Below are 26,624 nucleotides of genomic sequence, written 5' to 3' on the forward strand. Positions count from 1 at the left end.
CGCTTGCGTGATCATAATGGTGTGAGACATTGGAAGTTCCTGGTATGACCATTGAGAAAAAGCATCCACTGAAGGATCCGCAGGTGGTATCTGGCCAATGGGAGGAGAGGTATGGCGACTGCCATGATTCCCAACACCTTTAGAACTAACCTGGCTTTGGCTCTGTTGTTGTTGAGAAGAAGTGACACCAATTTGTGAATGTCTGATATCCTTTGGTTCGTTAGCGTTGCAGACATGTTTATAGTATCTAAATTTGCGCCTATGTAGGTAATAGTACGACAAGGCGACAAAACAGACTTTTCACAATTTATTGAAATACCCAGTTTTTGACAAACGCGAAAAGTATAATCTCTGGCCATCAAAAGGAGATGCTTGGTGGGAGCTGTGAGAAGCCAGTCGTCCAAATATGGAAACACCTGGAATCCTTGTCGTCTCAGGTGAGAAGCTACCACTGCCATGCATTTGGTAAACACCCGGGGGGCAGTGGTGAGACCAAAGGGCAGGGCCCTGAACTGAAAATGACTGGTTCCCAGCCTGAAGCGGAGGAATCTTCTGGAGCGTCTGTTCATTTTTATGTGATAGTACGCATCCCGAAGGTCTATAGAGCACATCCAGTTTCCTTTGCCCAAAAGGGGAAGAATGGATTGCAGCGTGACCATCCGAAATCTTGTTTTCTTGACTGATTTGTTCAAGACACTGAGATCCAAAATCGGTCTCCAGTCCCCTGTTTTCTTTGGAACTAAAAGAACCTTGAGTAGATTCCGGATCCTTGTTGGTCTGCTGGCACTGACTGAATTGCTCTTTTGCAAGCAGTTTTGAAATTTCCAAAGCTGCTATATCCCTTTGAGCGGTGGAACATCTGGAAGGGATTTTTTGACTGATTTGGAAAATGAAGAAAGGGGATAGAATAGCCTTGAAATGATGGACTGTACCCATTTGTCTTGAGTCAGGGATAGCCAGGCTTCTGGGTACAGTGACAATCTTCCCCAACTGCCTCCGAAGATGGGCAGTCGGGCAACACCTCAGGGATGCTGAAAGGGCTTGTCAGGAAAGGCTTCCGATTGCCCTGGTTCTGCGGACCCCCTGCCCCTAGGGCGGCGTCTACCATTGTTATTCCCACCTCTGCCTTTGGTAGGAAAAGCGACTCTGTCGTCAGGCGAAGTCCCTTGAGATTGTTTACGGAACCACATCTTCCCACCCTTCTGGCCTTTGGGGTAAGGCCTAGAAGGAGTCGAAAACGGACTCCGGCGGCAGAAAGGGTCTTGCCATCAGTCTCGCACCTAGTCAGGGTTTCTTTCACTTGAGGACCACAAGAGATGATCCATCAAAAGGGGAGTTCGTGAAAGACGTCTTGAAAGGTTCCGCAAAGTTGCATAGCCGCATCCAGGCGTGCCTACGTAAGGCTACCCTGTCCCTGCTTGGCTCTGCTCGCTCCATCGGCCGCATAAGAGAGGAGGCGCATGGAGGAGTTGGATATGGAATTAAGGGTAGCCAGCTGCGTGTTCATTTTCTCTTGGAAACCCGCAGCTGTAGGGTCCTTTAACATTTCACTGGCTTCCTTGATCAAGTCCCTTTGAAGACGAGTGAAATGGCACAGGTAATTCAGCGACGCATGGTAAATGTCGCTGAGGAGAACATCCGCTTCCCGTACCTATCCATGGACCTAGATTCCTTGTTAGGTGGATGGACAGGCACTGAAGGATCAGCCAGTTCCTTCTTTGTGGCGGCAGCTACCACCATAGCATCCACAGAAACTCCTTTTGATAAAAATTGCTTGTCTGATGGAGCTGTGATGAATTTGGAGGGTCTCCTGGGAGTGGGGTCCACTGAATCAGGAGCCGTCCATGCCTTCTTAGCAACCACCTGCATGAGGGGGTCGAAGGGGGGGGACACCCAGGAGGTGGAAGGACGAGAGTCAAACGCCTCAAGATACACAGATTCGTCCTCCGAAGGGTTGAGGGCTGGCCAATTTCCCCTCTGTTTCAGGATCTCCAGAATGTCTGCGAATGAGACATCTTCAGAAGGGGAACAGGGGGAACCCTCAGAATCATCCAGATCTGTGTCCGACGTGATAGACTCAGGTGAGTCAATGTGCTTCCTCTTGCACTTCCTCTTCCGAGGAGGCTCTTCTGCCAAATCAGGAGAGGCCTCGGAAGAGGATGAAATCCCCAAAGGGGGCTCCTGAGGAGCTGGCTCTCTGCGGTCCGGGATGAGGGAGTGAGTCGACTTACCCTGAGGCAGCATAGAGGGAGGGGCTGACGGAGCCGACTGTGGAGTAGAGCCAGGCTCTAACACACTCCGCATGACCTCGAATGCACCCCTGTCAGGCAGAGCCAGAGGTCCCCGCTCCGAGGAGCTAAGGACCCCTCGGCACCGACAGTGATGGCTCCGAGGTCGATGTCGGAGCCGAACTCACCAGCGCGAAGCACCGAGAGGGAGGGGGTCGGACAAGGGTCCGATGCCACTCACCCCTCGAGCCGACGAGGAAAGTCAGGCGCCGAGATTCCTCCAAGGAAGAAAACGCAGCCGACGACGGAGCCGAAGACAATTGTCTCGGCTCGGGGGTGAGCACAGTCTCGGTTCCGACACGACCCGGCTCTGAACTCAAAAGAGTCGAAGGAGGAAAGAGTTGATGGACCGGGGCAGGCACCGACTGATGAGTCGGGCTCTGAAGCATCTGGGCTAGTGCCTCGGACTTAAGTAGTCGACTCACCACCCTCTGAAGGTCATGATCGGAAAGCCTCGATGACCTAGAGGAATGAGACCTTTGGCTCCGTTCAGACAGCAGGGGAGATCCTGGAGCCGAATGAACGGAGCCAAGAGAAGGTGACCTAGACCTCTTTCTGGTTGTCGGCTCCGAAGATCTTGTCGGAGCCGACACGGGTACCTCGATAACCTCGGCTCCGGCCGGAGCCGAGGAAGCCACAGAAACTGTGGACTGAGTCTTATCGGCTCCAGCCGGAGCCGATAAAGGCAAAGGTTGAACAACCTGAGGTCTCGGCTCAGAAGCCGGAGCCGAAGACCTCGATGCCTTAGAGGGCTTCCCTGTTGAAACTGACAGGGAATCCTCTGGCTTCAACAAGCCTCTCAGAATCAACTTGTTTTTCTTTCCTGCAGGACCCTGGGGCTGAAGCCATGGCACACAGCACAGGAGTCCTGCAGGTGCAAAGGCCCCAGACAATAGACACAAGAAGTGTGAGCGTCTGTCAGAGACATTTTCTGACAGCACGCATCACACTTCTTGAATCCGGAGACCTTTGCTTCTTTTGACATTTCCCTAACTGACAGGTGTACACTAACACACACCCAAACACACAGTTATACCCTGTCAGCAAAAAATTAGTAATACTAAAAATAATAATAATTTTAGCCAAAAATACTAATACTTAAGTACAAAAGAAAACGGGGAAAAATAGGGTCGGGGAAAAAGTCTCAGTGTTCTACACTAATCTAGGAAGAAATAAGTTAAAAAGGGGAAAAAAGAGTAACTTTTTGAAGAAAAAGCTAACACTCACCAGGAACCGGTAGAAGCAACCAACCTCGAAGCTGTAGCGGCAAACGAGATCTGGGGTAACTCTTGCCTAGCATTGTGGGATATAAGGGGAGCCTCGAGCCGGTGGAACCAACTCTCGAGCTTTTACAGTGGCCGAGTCGGAGCCGAGGTCGGCTCCGAACCCATCCAGCAAGAATGAAGGCGAGATAGACAACTTAACATACTGTATTCATTCTACAGATATGATATACTAGGGTTCCAGAACGTCAGCTCACATATACTAAAGTCAGTTCCATGTAACTGATATGTGAATTTCAAAAGTAACCAGAAACATACAGCATTAAGCAACACTCTTTCTGTAAGCATCTTGACTTAACTGCACTAAGTAAAAATATTTCATATACACAAAATGTATTCCCAGTCCAAGAACTGGGAATATCACTTCAGCAACACCATCCACAAGTAGAAGATACTGGAGATATATATTTAGGGCAATTACACCGCAGAGAAGATCCTGGCAAGTTACTGCAGCCCTCACATGCAGCATTATGAGGGCACATCTTAGAACAGATCGTCGCACTTCTACATGGAAGGGAACATGGAAGGATATAAATGACCCAAACAGGGAATATAATGCCACTTCTATGACTTAGGCTGAAGGTTCCCTCAACTCTGTTAATGAACATAGCTCTCTGTTTAACTTACAGCTCGGGTGAGGAACAGTGTCACTACTAAATGTGCCACACACTGTAAGGGCAGGGGGAAGGAACGCACTGATCTCTAGAAGGAAACACAAGGAAACACTGTGTGAAGCACTTAGGCTGCCACAGTCAAATGACTGAAGAAAGCTCAGCGGACGTGTCATGATTTAAAGGTAACAAACATTTTATAAAACAAAAAAGGAAATCCCCATTTATTCACACTTTGCATACCATTTTATTTAAACTAAGATGACAGTGAGGCCATGTCTGTCAACTGTTCTAATTTGCAAAGATGCCCTTGTTTTCCCTCAAAAACCTACACACGAGTCTGTCATAAAGACAGCTGGGATTGTGATTACAAAGCAGTCCAACAGTAATACTGCACTTGTTTAAAATCTGAAAATAAATGAAACTTGTCATAATTGCTCACCTGGCTGGTTATCAGCAATGATTAATAATGAAACCCTTAATACCAGTCCTTTGTACTTGACTTTTTAACCTAGTTCCTTAATTTGAGATTAAATTTATTAAGACAAGTCTGTTTTGCAATAAAGAAAATGTTTTGCTATGGTCACCACCATACTTCTGCTATAATTTTAGAATAGCGCTATGATTTTAGTCCTCAAATTTAGATTTGCTCCTCCTAGAGTTGTGATGCTCCTTATAAAGTCAAACTTGTTTATGGGTACAATAACATAGTTTAATAAATATACGGGATTTAGTCTATGAAGGCCTTCTTTATGAAAATTAAGAAAGTGCGCTTCTTTCAGACACACTGCCATGATTTTTAATAGCTAGAAGTAAAGAGTGACAATAGGCTGTCACAAACAACTAATGAAAAGAAAAGTTGTGTAGCAGGCTCATTTCATTTCACTTGTAACTTATAGTCTAGAAAATACGGTAATTATTTTGCCAGTTCAGCTGATCATGGATTTTAAAGTCAGATGATCAGCAAACACCCGGTAGGTGGTGTGTTACTTAGCTTCTGACATCCTGTGTTAGAATATGTTTTCTTAAACTGGAAGTGAAGGCTCATTTGCTTCTTAGTTTGCTGAATATTGAAGTTTTTTGTTTAGAGCTTGTCTACATTAACTTCATAAACTGCAGGCTGTATTTTTCTTAACAACAAAAAGAAAAAGCAAATAAATAACACTTTCAGCAGCTGTTTGAGAGAAACTGGTTTTGCAGGTTCTTCTTGCAAATACTACATGCAGAAAAATGGTGAGCTTTATCATTTTTCCATATTAATATTAATGGTGTTTAAGTTTTGGTGAAGTTTTATTCTTATTAATTTAAAACAAAAATGCTTGACAGAGAAACTATAGAAGCTTGAGGGGTTGAGTTTTGTATTGCTTTGAAATTGTTGTTACCTACAAACCAAGATAAAGATAGTGGGTGCTGTTTGACTAATACGCTGAAACCATTATTGCCTGTTGTACTCTGCATCCTAGATAGGGGTGTTTAAGAAAAGTTAGAAATGTGTGCTCCACCATTAAAGTCAAAATGATACAAAGGGATGTAGTTATATATTTAAAACTGCTCACAGCAGTCAGAAACATGCCCATGACATTAATAAAAACACATGAATATTGTAGTTTCCATTCCTAAAATCTAGTCTGGGTTCCACTTGCTTATTTGTTGCATCTAAATGTATTTTAGAAAACAAATGCCAATTAGTCTATGTTTAAATGTGTTTGCCAACAATACTTTTTTTTTCCTCCTTTTTCATTTCTGCAGTTGTAGCAAACTTGCATTTAAAGTTTCTTGGATCATGGTATAATAAAAAGCTGTTCTAAACCAAAGTGATTCTGCAAACAAAATGTCTGCATTTGTATTTGGGTTAGAGGATGGGTGCTGGATATTAATTTTACTGTGTTACAATGACTTCTGTAGTACCCCCTCCCCAAAGACATGCTTGTGTGGATCCACAGTTCTTCAGCAAATTAATTTAGTTATGTAATCAGCTAGACTTGTTCTTTCTCGATTAAGAGAAGAAAGAGCAAACGTAGCAGGCAGCCTTCCAGTGCTGATGTAGTTGCTGGAGGAAGGAGGCAGTAGAGGAGGACATGTGGAGCAGCAGTCTGATTAGGAGCTTGAGGTGGCTTAAGGGTGTGTAGGTTGATAACCCAATAGTCTGATCCAGCTAGAGGAAGAAGTCTGTTGATGATGGGAATCTGAGAAAAAGCTATTACTGATATGTTACCAAGTGGATGAACGGAGACCATGGAGAATGGATCACACAGGATGTGGGGAGGGTGCTCCTTCATAGTGACGTAGGTGTGAAATGGCAGAGAGAAAGGAGGTGAAATGCAGGGTCTGGGAGAGAAGAAGAAATGAAGCAGATAATATGAATGGAGGGGTTTGAAAAGGAAAAGTTACAAAGATTAATAGAAGCTGAGGTGAATAGGTGGGTGGTAACAAAGCAAAATGTAGCACAAGAAATCTGGACAAAGCCTAAAATAATGGAGGCACAAAAACCCAAAACTAGGGACAGATCTTAAATATTGCTCTTACAAGGTTAGAGAGTTGCTAGAATAACATGACTTGTGTTAGCATGCATTTTTCTGAAGGATATGAAGTCTGAAACTCCAGTGTATGTCATTATTATATAGGTTCATAGGTTTATACTAGGCTATCTGCCCTAAGGCATTTATAAGCCTAGCCCAGAGTTTTTGTGGCTTACGCCACCCCTTATGTTAAAAAAAATACTGTGCCCATTAGTTTGTTGTGCCTCTGTCCAGCAGTGACACAGAGTGGATTCCCGGGGTAAACCTACGATCTCCCATCCACCGGTCAAGATTTCTCTTGAACAGAGCCAGCGAGGTGCTCTGCCTCACATGGACCGGGATTTTATTCCACAACATAGGGAGTCTCTGGGTGACAAATCTATTCCTCCAGCATGTCCTATTTATATCCGTGCTAAGGTTTAAGTCACTTGCTCTAGTGGATCTGGTAGATTTGGATTTTTGAGGTGGAGCATGTCCATTAATTTCGGGTTGGACATGGCCTTGTATGTCAGGCACAGGTCACCTCTGAGCAGATGGTATGTGACTGAATAGAGCTGGAGTTTCTTCAGTCTGGCAGCATATGACAGATTTTGGAGTCCCTTTATCCTTTTGGTGAGGAACTTTTGGGGTCTCTCCAATTGCTGCAGGTGTCGGGTGAGATACATCCCGAATGGGGCATTGTACTCTATCATTGGTCTGATAAGTGAAGAGTACAGGGGAACAATGACCTCACTTGATCTGGATGTGAATCCCTTCATGATCAGGTGGGCAATTTAGAAGGTTTTTCTAACCACTTTAGCAATGTGAGTGTCAAAAGAAAGGCCACTGTCAACCTGGGTCCCCAGGTCCCTGATAACCTCTTCTGTGCTTAGTGGATTGCCACCTATATGGTAGCTTGGGGTTACCTTGTTTTTCCCAAAGGGTATGACTATACATTTTTTGGCATTTAACTTCAGGCCATGGCTCTGGCACCAGCTATCAGTTTCCGTGAGACCCCTCTGAAGGATATCTGTGTCCGATGTACTTAACACTATGGCTCCCAGTTTGCAGTCATCTGCAAACTTTGTCAGCCATAGTCCTCCTATGTTAGCCTGTACTTCTGAGAAGTAGATGCCGAACAACAGGGGGCCAAGGACTGAGCCCTGTGGGACACCACTTGTGACCGGCTTGGAGTCTGACATGGCGCCAGCTACTCTAACCCTGTGGGTTCTGTCCTTTAGCCAGTTTGCAACCCATCTTGTAACATATGGGTTTACATTTAAGCTGGTAAGTTTCTCTATAATACCCGAGTGAGGTATTGTGTCGAAAGCTTTTGCAAGGTCAAGGTAGGCTGTATGGACTGCCTTTCCCTCATCAATGGCCTTGGTGACCGTTTCGAAGAAGTCGACCAAGTTCAAAAGGCATGATCTGCCCTTGACAAAGCCAAACTGGGTCGGGTCCAATGTCTGCAAGTCCCCTATGTCTTTGTTTATGAGTTCCGTTATGATCCTCTCCATAGCTTTGCAGACCAGGCTTGTTAAGCTTATGGGGCGGTAATTACCAGGGTCCGTAGAGGCACTGCCTTTGTGGAGTGGGACCACAGTTGCCGTACGCCACTCCTTGGGCACGTATCCTGTGGTAAGGCTAAGATTAAACAGCTGCCTTATGTGCGGGTTTAGTTCCTCATTAAGTTCGTGTAGCACACAGCCGGGGACACCATTTGGTCCCATTGATGCTGTGTTTTTAGCTTTAGAGAGGGCAGCTTTCACCTGCGCATTGGAGATGTCTGGGAAGCTGCACTCCGCTGGGATAGTTATCTCTCCTTTTGGGGGGGGGGGTGAAGTTTGCACTGAACCTGTCTGCCAGTATGTTGGCAATGTCTGTGGGTTCAGTGATTTTTTTTTTGTATCATTTTGGACTAATTCTGAGCATATCTGGGAGTTTCCACCCAGGTTTCTAACATAGCTGAAGAAGGCCTTATGATTGTCATTTGAATCTATGGCAATTTTTCTCTCAAGTTGGTCTTGGATGATTTTATGAGTGCTCGTATTTTTTTACTAATAATGATCAAAGGTGTCTTCTCTTTTATGGATTTTGCTCTATCATGTAACAGCTTTCTCCTCTTATTGTAAAGTTTGTTTATGGCTGGGGTCCACCAGACTGGATGTTTGCCCCTGGTGGAAAGAGTCTTGGTTTTATTAGGAATTGCCTGATCATGCAGTCCTGGAGGTGTTCGTAGAAGGCATTTGTAAGGGCTTCCGCAGCTTGGGTTGTGGTTTCCACTGGCTCGGGGGCTTTGAAGGATACCACACCATGAGTAGTGTGAAGTTTGCTTTAGAGAAGTTCTTCACTGTGGTCTTTTTTGTTTGGGGTGGGGGCGGGATGTGGATATCCAGTGAGATTAGTTTATGATCTGATCTCACCAATGAGGGATATACTTCCGGTGTGGAGCATTTTGTCCCCATGTTTGTGATGATGAGATCTAGTATATTTTCTCCTCTTGTGGGAATGGTGACTAGTTGTTCCATGGCATTTGAATTTATGAACGCCAGGAACCTTTGGGCTAGAAAGTTTGGGCTTGAGTAATGTTCTCAGTCTATAATTGTGTTTGGAGATACTTTTATACCCTCCAGTGTCTTCAGGAAGGCTGTGTGGGGTTCCTGAGTTTAAGAGGGTGGCCTGTAGCATGCTACAAATTGTAGAGCAGTTTTGCCTATGGTTAATTGCACCTGGATGGTTTCCGATGCTTTGTGCGTTGCCACCAACCTGGAGGTGTGGGTATCCTTCATGAATATGGATACACCCCCTCCTTTTGTGGTGTGGTCTGGGTTTTGGGGCTGGAACGCATGATATGAGGTAAAACCTGATAGTGCCGGGGTGCTCTCAGGAGCCTTGAACCAGGTTTCAGTCACAGCACAGACATCGATGTTCTCCATACTGAGAAGGGCCTCGAGTGCGTGCATTTTGAGATTTAGACTTCTGGCATTGAGCAGCATTACCCTTAGTTTCTTCCCATTTTTTTTTCTAGGGTGGTAGGTTTAGAATTTGAGCCTTGCCTAAAAAGGCACTATGGGGGTGGCAAGAGCCTTAGCCAATATCCGGAATCCCAGGGGTGACAGGTGCAAGCCGTCCCTTGCGAAGCAGCGTGGCTTGTCAAGCATGTCATCCCAGGCAGACAGACACTGGATCCCCTTTGAATGACACCAGAAATTAAGCCAATTGTTAAAGCTGATCATCTTGTCTCTATATTGTTGCATCATTCTTGGTGAAGGAAGGATGCTGCTCAGGGTCATACCTGCCTGGGCTACATAATCAGAGAGCTCCTCTATGTCTCTTTTCATGTAGTCCAGGGAGGTACGTCTCGGGTCGTTCACACCAGCATTGACAATGACTGTGTTATATTTGTACTTGCTGTGGAGTGACCCGAGTGCTTGTGTTATGTGGCGGATTCTAGCGCCCAATAGGCAGCTTACTGTGACCCTCTCCTTGTTCAGCCTGGTGAGTGGGACGTCAGTGTGTCTGACTATGGAGTCACCTATGACAAGTATGTTTGGTGTAGTATTTGGCCTTAAGGGCTGTGATTGCTTTGCACACTGATTATGTGTTGCCTTTGGTGTGTCATGAGGTGGTGGTTGCTTGGGTGTCTGCTTTGGAGGCCTCTGCTGTTTAGGTAAATTTTTGCTCAGAGCCTCCGAGTATGTCTTTGTGTGTTTATGTGTTTGATTCATTGTTGTGATAGCTTTATGTGAGACTGGTTTTGTGGTGTGTGTAGTTGCCTTCTCCTCCTGTCTGGTCTTTCCAGTCCTGAGTTGAGAGAGCTCAGCCTGCAGTTTGGCTAAATAGCTGCATCTCTCGCAAGTATTTGTGTTATGTGGGAGGAGGAGAGGGTTGTCTGTGTACATGAGGCAATTGTAACATTGCCTCAATATTCCCAGATTCACCAACTGGACAGGAGAGGACGCCAGCATCTGGCCCTTTGACATGCTAGAGAAATTAAGAACTTTGGGGTGTAACTGAGTGAGAGAGGACTTAGTAAGGAAGTGGGTACTCCTGGGGGGGGGGGGGTTCGCTAGTGAGGGACTTTGTATAATACAGAAGTGCTAAGCCTGAAAAGAAGATGCTTTTAAGACAAGTGCTGAGCCTTTTTTTTTTGGAGGGAAAAAAAAAAAAAAAAAAAGCTTTTTAGAAACAAGTGCTGCACTTTTTAGTTAAGGGATATACTGTTTAGATTACTAGTAGAGCAGTTCTAAGGGAAAAAATGAAGAACAGACTTTATGGAGCCAGAAAAAGTTTAACCTTGTTGAACCGGCATTGCCCGATGCTGCTCTAGTGGCAACTCCGCGCTAAAGCGTGCTTGATAGCAGGGGCTGGAAAGAGCCAGGAATTGACCCAATACGGCCAATAAAACTACAGTTTCAAGTCAGTAACCACTCCCATGGGGGGCAGGGGAGCTGCTCAATGTTTCACACTGCCACTGATCAACAGAGAGACTTTCCCTTAGCCCAAGCAAAAATGGCCTCACAGAAACTTACAAACAGTTCAGGAACAGCAAGCCTGTAACTGAACTTTTTTAAATCTCAGAAAAGTGGGAAAAAAGCAAGATTTTTTTTTTTTTTTTTGTTTTTTTTTCAGAGATAGCAGAGGTTCACAAGTAATATCAAGTTAATAACAGTGCAGTAAATGACCCCACACTGGAGTGTTAGGTCAAAGACAGAAAATATGCAAGTTTTGAGAAAAAACGATTTTAAAATTAAGTGCAAACAGGAAATTCAGTAAACAGCTTTTGGTTGTGCTCTAAATACAGCTACTAATGCAGAAATCAAGTAACAAGCCAGAAAATGCTCAAACTAGGCAACTATGCAGAAAAACTTAGCAAATAAACAGAGAAAAAATACTTAATCTCAAAAGTGGCTCCCTTCTCTCAGCGTTTTCTCCTCTTGGTGGGTGCTTCACCACCAGCCAACAAGCCTGAAAAGACGCCAAACCCACGAGGCAACTAGGTTTTAAGAGAGGAAGATGAAGGAGTTTTGGAAATGACCCCTACTGGTCAATAAAACTACAGTTTCAAGTCAGTAACCACTTCCATGATATGACTTCCATCCTCTAAGATTTGACAGAAGACCACAAATTTTGTGATGAATAAATCGAAAATATGCGGCAAAAATTTGGACATTTGAAAAGTATGTGTGCCAGGGACTATACCAAACTTTTAGAACGTAATTAGCTGATGCAGTGGGTAATGATGTCAGGGACTATACCAGACTTTTAGAACATAATTAGCTGATGCAGTGGGTAATGATGAAAGGAAATCTTCAAACTGGGCAGTATCTTCAGATTGCAGTGAGTGGATTCATCAGAACTGAATGTTTGTTTTAACAGCTGATTTGTTCCAGCAAACACTAACTTTCATTTTTGGCAATCTTGACATTTTTTATGTATTTTAAGGGATGCAAATTACTCAATTCTTTTCTTGGATACTTTGGGGAGTGGCTATTTGAACCCCTTAGAAACCTTATTTTCAGCTATTTTGGTTTAGGTGAAATTCACCTTTTGGAGAATTTTGTTACCATTGATTCAGTTTCAGTGACACCACTGTTTGCAAACCCTTAAATCTGTTAAATGTACGTTTCCTTTTAAATAACACAGGGGCACAAATGGAGAAATTACTAGTGGAATGAGGAAAGAACTGGACCACAACTGAGGAAAAGTAATTTTAAGATTAATAGGGGTATGGAAGGGTAGAGTAGGAAGGAGCCATGCAGTGCTCGAAGTCCGTGAAATGACATGTCAGCTGTCTACAGTGTTTATAGATGGAATCATGGATACTGAAGCTGTAACAGAAGCTTGGCCAATGGGAAAAGAGATATGGTAATGATGTTTATTAAATTTATGTTGCTTAGAAAAGACATGTATAGGCTTAGTTGGGGAGGAAAAGTGAGGTTGTATGTCCAAAAGGAATAAGGTATACAGTGGAGTTTGAAGAAAACAGTAAAGAAAATTTCTGATGAGCATATTTATTCCCAAGATTGCAATAACTGCATTGGGAGGCTGCCACATCTGGTGACTGTCGGCATTAGCCGCATGCGGAGGCTGCCACATCTGGTGACTGTTAGCAGTATACAGTGCTCTAAATGCAGAAACTGATGATAGACTCGAATTAAGGGATTGGGGTGCTGAAGAAGTATAAATATGGGGAAACCTCTATATTTTAAAGGAAACTGTGAGGACTAGCCCCAAAACATAGAGGATGGTGGGAGGCATGGCTTACAGAGTGGGTCTCGAGGTGACACGTGCTTCAGTGCAGAAAAAGTATACAATTATGCAACATGCTTAGGCATTTAAAGGATAACTTGCTTTATAGGGATTAACCCTAAGATCTGCTTCATCTAACCTGAAGAATTATTATTTGTTGTGTAAGAGGAGGAAAGAGAATGATCAGCAGACTCCTGTAGTGTAGGAGTGCATTCAGATCAAATGCAAGGCTCTCATGTGAATGTACTGGTTCCCCACATTAGCAGTATTTCATTTAGTTCCAAGGATGATATGTGACTGGCATCATTCAAGTTGAGGTTGTGTAATGAGGGTTACCAGGTAAAGACATGCAGCTGATGCCTGTATTGATAAAAAGGTGAAATATGTTTGTTGGCTAGTCCTAATCCCCTCCCCTGATGTCTAATCTATATAAATACTAATCTCCCATTGTAAAGATTTAGAAATAGTTTTAAAGTTCTCTTGAATATTCACATGCAAGTATTATCAACTTGGATAATGCAGTCTCTTATCCCTTTACATCTGAAACCAGAGTTGATTTTTTTAATAAGATTTAAGGCACTGCAGTGGAGTGGCAGTTGCCTCTTAATTGCTTAGCCGCATTATTCATTGCCTTTCCTTATCTTAGTATTGCAGTTGTGTTACTAGGTTTTCATTTTACTGTGTTGCACATCTGCTTTATCTTTATATACTATGTACTTTTTTCATCACAGACTCCTCTAGCTTTTGTAATCCTTCCCCCTGTACTCTTTTATACTTTCCTATTATACATACTTTAACTTTCTACTCACTAACCTCTAGGAAACTTTTTTTTTTTTCATCTTTTTGTCTTCTGCCTGTAGACTTCTTAGTCTTACCTCTGTGACTTTAATCCATTCCATCTTGTGCTTTCCTCAGTTACCTGACTTCCCAAATGCTAGCTCTCATCTCCCTTCTCCTCCCTTTTTATTCCTAAATTATCCACCCTGAACACATAAGGAAAATAAAATGACTGACTAATTTTATCCCAACCTGGTTGCAAAGTGGGAAATACCAGTGGTCAACTCATCTGTTGCCTAAATTATATTATACTGCATTAATATTCACTTAAACTATTAATATCCGGCCTGTTCTAAAGGCTTCCTGGCTTTTTGCACATCTCCAAGCCAATCTTTGGTGACCGTCCCCCATCTATTCGTTTCTTTCATCCACTTTTTTTTTTTCTTGTCCCTGTTATTGACCTAAGCTTACTATTTCTTCAATCTCATCTTCTTTTTTTTTTTTTTTTTTTTTCCTTCTCAACAATGTTTTGGTCCTCATTGTTAACTAAAGTCCCTGGTAGTGCCTTTACTTACAGGTAGTTTGCTTTTCTTAGTCTTGTGTGAACTGGTCCTCTTTTCCTTTAAATCACTTTTCCTCCCTCCCTGTGACTTTCTTCCACTCTCCAGTGACATCCACCCTAATCCTGGCCCTCTCTCTAACTTTATTACTGCTACTACTTCTACACGACCCATCTTGCACCTTCCTAACCCGAGTCCCAAACACCTCTCCTTCTACTCTATCAACATTCACAGCATTCTTAATGAGAACTGAATTCCACTCCTGAAAAGCTCAACACTCCCCCAACACTAAAGCTCTATCTGAAACATGGCTCAAGCCGCACAACACTGAATCCCCCCCCCACCAGTTAAAATATACTATGCCTTGATAGGACTCACAAAAATGGTGGAAGCCTTGCCATAATGTACTCCAAACTCCTAACCCTATTCCCACTAACCAACGCCCCCCTTTCATCCATTTAACTCATGATTGCCAATTGCAAACTTAAGAATCCCAAAACCCTCACCATAGCTGGCATTTACATACTATTATTGGAACAGATTCTCCACTGGATGTCTGATAACATCTCCTAGTATTATTGTTTCATTAGTTATGTTAATATCAACTGGCTTCCCCTCAATTCTAATTCCCTTACCACCAATATTAATGTATATAGTTACTCACAGCTGATTTCTACTCCTCCCTATCTTCATAAACCAACCAATACTATTTCTGTACTTGACTGGATTCTTGTTTCCATACTTGACCAATATTACGACCCCATATCCCTCCCTGATTCCATTAGCAAACACTCCTCCATATGCATCTTAAGATACTCTCCCCACCTCGCCAGGCCTCATAAATTTAGAGAGTGTCGCAAACTAACTTTAACACCGACACACTCAACAATTCTCTCTGCCATTAACTGGTCCTTCCTCATGTCCTTGACTCTTGATGAAGCTGTTCTTCACTTCAGCTCCCTCTCCAAGTACACCGGACTCCCTCAAGACACTGCTCCCCCTCGCTCACCAATTCAAGTTCCTGTCTGATCCAAAATGGGTGACTTAGCCTGGAAACTCTGGGCCAAGACCAAATCTCCCACACACTATGAAGAATATAGGGAACTCCATAATCTAACCAAAAAACGCATAGACATCAACAAAAAGAACTGCTACCTCACACCCCAAACTGCAGACTCAAAAACCCTAAGAAATTCTCGAACACCATTAATCAAATTCTCTACCCAGGAAACCATTCAACCCCAAACCCATGCCCCAATTACTCGCCCGCCCTTTTGAAAGTGCATCCATATTCAACACGTACTTCATTGATACCATCAGCAAGCTTATGCAAAACTCCCACCCATCCAACCCCATACCTCCAAACTCCCTCCTATGACAAAATAACCCTTTCTCTCTAAATTCTGTTCCTACCAGTTACATTAAAAAAACTTCTTCTCCGACTTAAAAACCTGCTCTCTCTCAGCTGACAACTTGCCATCTCTCTATCTAAAGGCTGCTGCTAAACCCATAGCTTATCCAGTTTCAATCCTCATCAACCGCTCAGAGAATCCATTGTCCCCACTCTCTCTGGAAAATATTCCACACTGTACCCATCCTCAAAGGTGGTAATTCAGTTGAGCTCTCTCAACTATCAACCCATTGCCATACTCTTCCCCCCTCCCCAAAATTCTCAAGCACTATGTACACAAACAAATCGCGGTTTACCTCACTCAAGAAAACCTGATCATCTCTACTCAACATGGATTCTGCTCCCATCACAGCATCTCTACTGCACATCTATCCTTTACAAATATCCTCTCCCAAGCAAGAGACCATAACAAATTTAGTGTCCTGCCTCTTTTGGGATCCTTCTAAAGCCTTTGACGGATTCTCTCACCCCATCCTCCTCTCCATACTCTCCCATCTCCTCCTCTCCCCATCGCCTTTTCTCAACACCAAAACAGGAGTCCCCCAAGGCTATATCTTGGGGGGGACCCCCTCCTTTTTCACCAACCCACATCCTGCCCTCAGTCTTCCCTCATACAGTACACAGACGATTCTAGTATCATCTCAATTGCTGACAACGCTTCTGACCTGCTAACCCTGACTCAGACATCCTTTAAACTCACAAAGACTTGGCTTGCTAACTACTAGCTCATGCTAAACCCTAAAAAGACAAAATTTCTTGTCTTCCTCCCTAAATATCTTTACCATCTTAAATCCTCATTTACCATCTCCTCCCTAAACGACATTATTATAATACCCGATACCCACACCAAGCTCCTAGGAGCAATAATAGACGATCAACTTAAATTTGATTTCCATGTACTCTTATCAAGAAAACCCATCAGAAGCTCTGTCTATTGTACAGAAATAAAAGGTTTCTCACTCCCATCTCTTGGATCAGAGTTGCCCAAGCCTACCTTCTTTCCAATCTCTTCTACAGCTCCCAAGTCCTAACCAGCCTTCAGACAGCAGTACTTTCCAAACTCAAAACCACCTACAACAAAATTTGCTGCCAATCTCCCTTCCAGATCATACCACTGTCAGGCTCTCAACTGGCTACAGTTTCCAAAGCATCTCCTACTTAACTACTCGTTATCCATTCTATTCTGAAAAAGCCCTCCTCCTTCCCTAGTATCTTCTCACTTGTCTCTCTCTACAAGCCACCTCGCTCTCTCGGAAGCTCTGACCAATACCTCTTAAAGATTTACAAGCTTAAAACATCTTTAGGACAGAATCTTTACAGCTATTGGCCTGCTCTTTCCTGGAATGAGCTTCACCTAACTATAAGAAATATTACCCACACTCTGGAATTCAAGAAAACTCTCAGATTATACCTCGAGAGCACCTGGTCCTGCTATTACAATCATCCTACCTGAAGTCTTCCTACTCTCCTTCACTAACCACTTCATCTCCTCCTTTTCTCAACTACTAACAGTAACTAATTAGTTGCATTCCATTACACAGAATCTAACTTTTATCAGCCCTATTTTTTTTGTCTAGTTGCAGTATATCTGAACTCCTAATAATACAAAAAATGTGCTCATTATTACTTCTTGTGGTAGCGCTACCTCATCCCCTGCTTAATTTTTTCTCGTACTACACTATGTATTGTATTTGTACATCATCCTCAGAACTCTTTGCTCATCATAGTGTGTGGCTCTCTCTAAATTTGCTGGTTTGTTTTTTTGTATTCTAAATACTGTATCTATCTTGTTTGTATAATGCTTATTGCTTAGTTTTACTGTGGAGCTTTTCTCCCCGGGCCTCTGCTGAAAAAGGGCTTCTGCTCAAGTCAGACTGTCTCTGTCAACAAATGTCAAATAAAATTAATTAAATGCATAAATTATTTATATTATATATATATATATATATATATATATATATATATATATATATATATATATATAATATGAGAATTGAGATGATTCCCCCTTATAATCTCAAAATACTGAAATCTCGAATTTCAGTATCTCGGAACTATAAAGGTGAACGACTCGCAATCCCAAAACCCAAAAGCATGAAACACACAATCTCAAACATCCATACAACACACACCATTCTACCCACACCACACAAACTATACAACCTTACACTAAATGTAAGCAGGAGGGCAAGCCCCCCCCACACCCCCTACTTATATATACCAACTCCAAAAAAAAAAAAAAAAGAAAGAAACTCTCACCTAGACATTCTACAGTCACTCACACACAACACACACCATACCAGCACACTCACTCATACCTCCACCTCCCTACCCTAACCCACATCTACAACTTACAAAAATACACCCTCACCTTAAATTCCAGACACTATCCCAGCCAAACACTTCACGTAACGTAGCGTAAATGCATAAGCATGGATCCGAGATATTCGGATTCTCGCTTATGCACTTCCACTATTTTGATGTTTTGCCTTTATGGTCTCGAGATACTGAAGTTCTCAAGTTCAGTATTTCGAGATTATAAAGGGAAATCATAGATGTACAGATATATATATATATATATATATATATATATATATATATATATATATATATATATATATATATATATATATATATATGTATACATAGTTTATGTAATAAAACCTATACACACACATAATACACACAACATGTGTATATAATAAGAGTTCTCCGCTGGGTAACTGATACCCTATCCTCCTATTACCTAACTGGTATCTCCTCTGGTTCATTAGTATCTTGTCTCAAAGAAAAAAATTAATTGGTACATTAACTCAATAGCATGCACTGTATATTATTGTAGCAAAAGCTTTAATGTTAAGGTAGTGAAGTAAAAATATACAGAGGATCCCTGAGTCAATAGAATTCTAGTGCATAAGTTAATAAGTTAAATAGGATACTGTGTTGCTGGTCAGTAATCACTCCAGTGATAAGTCTTTTTTAATCTATTTTAGGAACCTCTCTGTGTATTTTAAGAGGAATGACAGCCCTGCTGCTTTTGTGAAGGAAAACTATGGACACCAAGGAGCTGGAGCATTTCAGGCGAGTTATTCAGAATGAATTGGATCGTGCTGTGGATTTCTGGCTAAAATACTCCCATGATGACCAATATGGGTAAGTATGTTCCATTTAACAAGAGCTCCTTGCTCCTGTGATAAAATGTTACTGTATGTAAAGTAAAATATCCTAGATTTTCATTTATTTCTTTTAATCTTGTAAATTGATACGATGTTTGCACATAGTTACAAAAATGGGTATGACTGTCATTAGTACAATACCTGACTCATGACATCCAACCTGCATTTAAACCACTTTAATCTCTTTTCCTTTAAACCACCATACGTGTGGTATTTGAACATTTCACTGAATTACAAAGAAATGACCTGGCACATAGATGTTACTGACTAGATTTAGCATGTTTATCATACCTCTCAACCTCTTAGCACAGGAAATTTGGAAATATATGGACAGATTTAACCTTTTTTCCTTACAAACTTAGAAAATTGCTAGATAACAGGATTTTGTTTTCTGAAGGATCTGATGTCTGAAATTCAAACGTGTCCCATTCAGTGACTTCATTCCTCCGTAATTTGCCACAAAACCACAAATTGTTTGCGGAACAGACCAAAATCTGAGGCAAAAATCTACACAGTTTTGAGAGATACAGTGGTTACCACATCTTTTAGGTTTGTTTTTAGCCACTAAGCTTTTTCTAGGTTTGCTGCTGATGTAAAAGAAACACCTGGCTGAGATGGATTTTATCTACTTAGCCTAGAGGATGGTCTAACAAATCCTTGCTGTCTTAGAAGTATCAAAACAGCCATAATGTTCTATTTCTGTTTCGTTAAACATTGGTATTTTTGTCACCTTTTAAGGCGGAAAACAATGCATTCAAGATACTTTTGTAACATTTTGTATTTGATGACATAAAATAAAGGATTAGACATTCTAAATAATGTCTTACCAAGCTCTCAGCTTTACTACCCGACTACTAGTTTGCAGTAAATCAGAACTCATGACATGCATACTGAATTTTAAATAATACAAAATGCACTATTTTGCATCTATTTCTTCCCCACGGAGGAAAAAGATTTTCCTTTCTGTTGTGCTACATAAACATTCCAAACTCTATTGCAGGACTAGTTTAGTGTACTTTTAAAATACATTAAATCTTCCGTCCCCGTCTCCTTCAGGGCTAGTGGTGGAAAGGCTTTGTCAATTTGTCATGTAAAATTTTTCCAAAGTGCCACATAAATTAGGCTTGTTCTGCTGATTTTTTTTTTACATGTTTAAGATCACATCTGTAAACAACTGCAAGCCATAACTTTAATTTTTGCAATTTTTGCTTTACATTTTTTACCTGTTTTCATAAATGTTGGTGATTCATCTTTCTATCAACTTTACCACCTAGCAGGTCAGTCTCTTCTGTTTTTATTGGAATTTTTCTGTTACTGGTAGTTGGCTACCTCCCATTTAGGCCTTCTAGAGTTGTTAGCTTTCAAAGTTACTGGTGCTGTTAGTTGCTGTGCGTTTAGCTCTTGTTATGCCAGTCCATTTGTCAATTTGTGTAGATTTATTTGCTTGGCTATTTGTAGTTATAGTAGTATACCCTGGAGAAATGAAGCCGCGGTGGTGCAGCGGTAGCATTGTTGCCTCACTACAAGAGGTTCCTCCTGTTCGATTCTCAGCTGGAATGCCTTCTGTGTGAAGTCTGCATGTCCATCCCACGGCTGAGTGGCATTCGAAAGACATGCGTGAATGGGCATGCCTTTGTTGAAGGTTGGGGGTCGGGCTGGCAACTCATTGCCATAAAAAAAAAATCTACTGGCAATCATTAGTGGACCGGAGTTCCGCTGTGGCGACCCCTAACCGAGAAAAGCCGAAAAGACAAACAAAGCCCTAGAGAAAAAGAAATCCAAATAATGTAAAAAGTGTAGGTATGGGAGTAAACCCACCACTCCAACACATCTTTGCAACATAGATGCACTTTGTGTATAAGGTGTTAAAGTGAAGGGCACGTGAGATTTGTTCTAGTTTAAACCGTCGACATAAACAGCAGAAGAAACAGGCTAGATAATCTTTAGGCCTCCTCTTGCTCAAGACTAGGCATCTGTGTTAAGAAGTAAGCACCCATTGTTCCCACAAAACCCGTGTATGACTTTTTTTCCCCCAAGCTGATGTTTCTAGAACTTGTGTTGTAGTGATATCTGAAGAGTCCCCTGCCCCTTTATCCCAGTCAGAAATTTCCTCTACAGATTTGACTAATTCTTACAAGGTTGATTTTGCAATTCCCCAACTTTGCTCTGCAAGATAGGTCCTGTGGGTCTGTTTTGGTTGAGTAGGATTATGTCAAGATATGTCAGGTTGTTATGCATATGTATCACATGTGGTCAGACATCTCATCTCTCCCCTTGTTAACATCAGGTTGACCAAAGCACCTTCCTTAGAAAATGTTGCTACCCACTTCTCCAAGCATTGTTCAGGCATCTTTCCCATTGACTCGAGTTATTCCCCCCACCCAGCTTTTGACACTGGTGTAGACTGAGCTTCCATTGTCGAGACTGCAGCTTTTGGCATCAGCTCCACTAGCATCATACTGTTTTTCGACCCCCTTCAGTGTCCGGGAAGTCCCTACTTGGAGATGTTGTCATGGGGTTGGAGATCAGCCAGTACTCCTTTTTGGGACTAGCCATACCATCATTGAGGTTATCCCTTCACTCCTTGATGGCCTTGAGAACAAGCGAGTCTTCTAACAAGTCATTCGGGAGTCCTGCTGTTGGTGACAGGGTCACGTTCCCTTGCATTGATCCTGAGTTTATCCATAATTAGCCCTAATGCTAATTTGTAAGGGTCATGGCTGCTGACTTAGACTTTGGTACCAATATATGTCCCAGGATTGAAGATCAAGGATTCCTTAACTTTAGTATACTTCTTGATTTCAGCCCGGGAACCACATGTGCTTGATATCTCTGCAATCAAGTATCCCCACACGGAAGGCAGAAAACAAAGGCAATCCCAGAAACTTGATTTAGGCCTGTTATCCCACCTGTGATCCAGAAGGCGACACAACTAATGGGAAACAAGAGTACAAATCATTACTCTTTATTCACTCTGCCACTCTCTCACATACCCATACTCTCCCTGTTCAGCATTTAGATGCACAGTACAGCCTACCTCAGCAATGGTTACAGTGCTATAATAACAGAGGTTCTGAGAAAGTCTAATGTGGATGTGTCATTTTTCAGAACAGTGACAGTCAAAGTAAACAAGGCTATCCTAATCCCTCTCCAGGGGCTCACGATCTGCTATCTTTGACCTTTCCCTTACTGTCCCACTTTCAAGGCAGGCTGGGGTTGTCTACTTCTCCATGTGGATGACCTTTGCATGGAATAAGTGGCTAAAGACAATGACATCCAGAGGCTACAAAATCACATTCTGTTCCCTCCCCAACCTGCATTATCTTCCCCTTCCAGCATTTCATCACATCAAAAGCCTGCATCAAGAAAAGTGGTCTGAATGTCCCTTCAAAAGAGAGCCATCCAAGAAGTCTCACCTGACCAGAAAGGATGAGCCTTGGTTCTTTATTAGTTCTAAAAGATTACAAAGGTCCTCATGCCTATTTTCAATCTGAATCACTGATTTTATAGTGCAGACTGTTCTTCCTTGCTTGTCTGAAAGAGACTAGATAATGTTGTTTGGACCACCAAGCCACCCATGCCCATGTCTGAATTCTTTAGGAGTCCAGGAAGTTTCTGTACCTCCAATTAGGAGCCAGTCACTATTGATTCCACAGTTCTGAGAATGCAGCAAACAAAAATGAATGGTACTAGGCTCCTTCCCTGTTTGAACAACTTGCTCCTAGGTGCAGGCATGCATGCAGACCAGACTTTCATGGTATCTGGCATGTAACTTGAGTAAAATGTCACCCTTGGTGCCCCCTCCCCAAAACACACATTTCCAAGTACTCCCTAATCTCCTTTCATCCTGATCTTTTCACACCATCTAGATTATTATATTTTTTCCTTTTCTTTCCTTTTTCACACTTTGTCTTACTCATCAGCTTTTACCTGCATCCTTTGAACATACCCTTACTGGTCAAGAGTATAGTGTAATAAATGGAGGAAATAACTGAGATAAACCTGGGGTCCGAGGAGTGCTAGGCCACCCAGAAGTCATGGGGTTAAGGTACATTTTAAAACTTATTTTTTTTTTTTTTTTTTTTTTTTTTTAAACAAGCTCTTCATCCAGTGATGGCCTGGACAGAAGTCATGACAAAGGAAATACCTTTAGCCTGTGAAGGAAATAATTGACTTAAGCCAGGAGTGTGGAAACTTCCAGACACCGAGAAGCCATGGTGTACTGCATGGTCTGACATGAATTTAACAGTACTTTTCAAGGTTTATTCCAGTGAAAGCCTGAATAAGTCATGAGCAAGGCAAGAAATTTTCCAAGGAAGAAGTTAGTTATGTCCAAGGCATAATGTTCATAAATGACAAAATAGTAGTTGACAAAAAGGATTTACGTATTCTGTGTTATTGCAAGCATATCTGGGTGTAGTCCCCCCCCCCCCCCAAAAAAGACAATCACTTTCTGTATCACTGTGGTGTATGACTGTGATGAAAGTGAAGACACAAATGGCCACAGTCAAGTGGCTTCTGTCATACATATATACTGATTTCCTCCAGAATCCTACCCCCCAAGAGGCAGTCTCCTTCTGTATGCCCTTTGATATCGGTCTGAGACAAAACTGAAAGAAAAAATATAGCTCATTAATATATTTCAACCTGTTCCTGCAAGACCCTTACCTCTACCCCTAAAAGTATAGCCACCTGTCTATCCATCTTGACATACAGTTGTGAAGAAAGTGAAACAATAATGATCACGGTAATGTATTCCAAGTTGTTCCTAGGCCATATACTGTCCCTGCGCAAGCTATATCGACCTGTGCACAGTCTTCAAGTTTGTGACAAAAGTTAAATAATTACCACACTGTTCTCGGCCCCAACACAAGCTGTAGTGACTTTCCCTGTATATCTCTGAATGAGTTTGTGTACACCACTGAACAGGGATGTTTATAACATAAGTGGAATTTGGAGCAGAGGACACCATTATGTCTGTGTTAAATTCTGCTTATATAGTCTGGGGTGCTGGGGTTGCCAGGGCCTTAGAAGCAGGATGCTGTGTGATGCATTTTTTTTGCCTTATTTTTGAATGAAAGAAATATGTTTTTTACTTGTACCCAGAAGAGTTATGTATGTGCTTGGTAATATTTGTCTCCACAGATAAAAATAATTTCACTCTTTTTTTTTTTTTTTAATCCGACAAACACACACCAACCACTACGAATGCATGCACGCACACATACATGCACATACAGAAACACACACAACACACAAAAGCAGACACACAAACTGCATGCTCTTCTTCGGGCAAGTTGGAGGATTGACAATTCACCTACAGCGTGTCTGTGGGGTACTGATATAAACCAGACCACATAGACAAAACCATATATAAAAAGGAAAAACAAGCTGACTCCATATAGAAATAGCCATAGTCAGAAACTCAACCGAAACAAAGTTCTGTGAAATGGCAGGGTTACCTACTGGTACACTGTAAATGAGCAAATGCTTTCATATAAATCCTGCCTCTGCCAAAACTTGCAAAGATAGCCACCTATCATTTGCATGGCCTCCAAAAAATTAGCATAATGGCAGTGCTGATGTTTGTGATAGAAAGTGAAGGAAATTTTGCTCCTCTTGTTACTGCTAAGTAAAATGCAGCCCCCTCCCCACACCCACACACACATTGCAACACTATACCATACACATAAGCATAAGCCATAGCAATACTGTTTTATGCAGATTTTGGCAAATAGTGTTTGGTGTGAGAGTACTTCTGCTATGTGAAATCAGTGACTGCCCAGAAATGTACCTTATAAATGTGCAGAACATTTTTCCTCATATTCCTGCCCTGGCACTAATGTCTCGATTTTTTTTTTTTTTTTTTTTCTGGTAAATCGTGAATTTCAGTCAGTAATGCCATACATGAGTTTGATAATTCCTATTGCTCAGAAAAATACATGCTAATGCAGATCCTGTCATTCTGTTAACTTCTTAAATGAATTAGTAGTATTTAAAAGTTGTACCTAATTTTGGGACTTTGGCCCCAAAATTGCTTTTGGCTTTGACGAGCAAATAAGTTGAGAGATACTGAAAGGACCCCAGCTTGTTGGCAGTGTGTTTCTCAAACTCCTTGCAAACAGGTCAAGCCTTAATAGCAGTGGGACCCACTTGGTGACATCTTGGGGGGGGGGGGGCAACACAGACACCTATTTTGCTCCCACCTCCTGCATCACCTTACTAATGTATGTTCATCTTACCACGGCCCTGGTCCAATCATAACCCTCTGTATACTTTTTATCTGCAAGCATTTTTCTAAAGGAGATGAAGTCATTAGTAAGTACAATGCACAACAAACTGCTATAAAAACAATTACTTTTTAAAGCAAACCAAAAATGAGGCAAAATAAAGAACAGCTGACAGCTATGCCCTGTGCTCAAACATGCATGTACACAAACTCATCCAGAGAGGTGCACACTTTTTTTTTTCAAATGCCTGTTTGAGATCAAATGAATGCATAGATAATGTCCTAGAAATGTATCTTCACTCACTACTGTCAAAACCATCAAATGCAACCAGATGGTAAGGAGGTCCACACAGCCTATCTGGACCTCACCAAGGCCTTTGACACAATTCTCCACTCTGGAATCCTAGATAAACTTACTAAGCTGGGCATTAACCGTTACATCACTTGATGGGTTGCCAACTAGCTTACTGACAGAACCCACACTATAAAAGTAGCCGACTCCAAATCCAGCTCCAGGAAAGTGGAGTACCTCAGGGTTCTGAAATGGGACCGCTCTTGTTTGGCATCTGCTTCTCAGAAGTACAGGCCAACACTAAGGGACTCTGGCTAACAAAGTTTGCAGATTACTGCAAACTGGGAGCCATTATTGAATCCCCAAATGATGTGGATACTCTACATAAGGGCCTTACAGAAACAGATGCTTGGTGCCAGAGCCATGGGCTCAAGCTAATTTCCAAGAAATGTATAGTTATCCCATTTGGGGAAAAAACATGTACCCATGAATTACCACATAGGTGGCAGTACACTAAACACTGAAAGTGTGATAAGAGACTTGGGGATACAGGTGGACAGTGGTCTCACCTTTCATAACCACATTGCCACAACGGTCAGAAAATCCTTCTATGTGGCACACCTCCTCACTAAGGGATTTCCATCCAGAAAAAAGGAGGTCATTGTCCCAGTGTACTCACCCCTCCTTAGACACATTATAGAATACAATGCCCTGGGGTATGTACCTCTCAAGACATCTGCAACAACTGGAAAGCCTAAAAGAATCACAGGTCTAAAGCAGATGCCTTACACTGACCACCTTAAAAAAACTCTAGTTATACTTTGTCACATATTGTCCACTCAGAGGCTCTCTCTGCTTAACATACAAGGCCATGTCAAACCCAGAGCTGTTGGACATGCTACACTTAAAGAAATCCCAGTCCCTCAGAGCCACACACTCCGGGGATCTAAACCTTTCATCACCATAAACAAAACATGCTGGAGGGATATGTTCCTGACCCAGAGGCTCCTCATACTCTGGAATAGTAGGATTCAGAAGGGAACCATCTTATGAAGGAAGAGAGGTGTAGTGGTGCCTCAAACGGTCTGTACAGCTATCCTCCTGAAGGAAGAGAAGCTGTTAAAAAAAAAAAAAAAAAAAAAAAAAATACATTTACACCAGCTATTTTCAATGAAATGTAAATGGGTATAAATGAAAAATCTGTGAAGAAAACATGAGAGCAAGCATATTGAAGGAGTCGCAGGACA

At 42.1% G+C, this 26,624-nt stretch overlaps 1 protein-coding gene across 3 annotated transcripts in view; it reads left to right on the forward strand.

Annotated features, from left to right (window-relative positions):
- Positions 1-26,624, forward strand: part of LOC122808893 (renin binding protein) — a 1,087,318-nt gene that overhangs the window by 686,738 nt on the left and 373,956 nt on the right. For 2 of the 3 annotated variants that reach the window (XM_044080005.1, XM_044080006.1), the window contains exon 5: positions 18,674-18,833. In XM_044080005.1, the coding sequence (XP_043935940.1) occupies positions 18,733-18,833 (101 nt within the window). In that variant the 5' untranslated portion in view covers positions 18,674-18,732. Of the gene's footprint in view, positions 1-5,147; positions 5,416-18,673; positions 18,834-26,624 lie in introns of those variants that run through there. The other variant, XM_044080004.1, reaches the window with a different exon arrangement.

This window comes from Protopterus annectens, chromosome 8.part0 (genome assembly GCF_019279795.1).
Source record: "Protopterus annectens isolate FY-2018-M chromosome 8.part0, PAN1.0, whole genome shotgun sequence".
Lineage (NCBI taxonomy): Eukaryota > Metazoa > Chordata > Ceratodontiformes > Protopteridae > Protopterus > Protopterus annectens.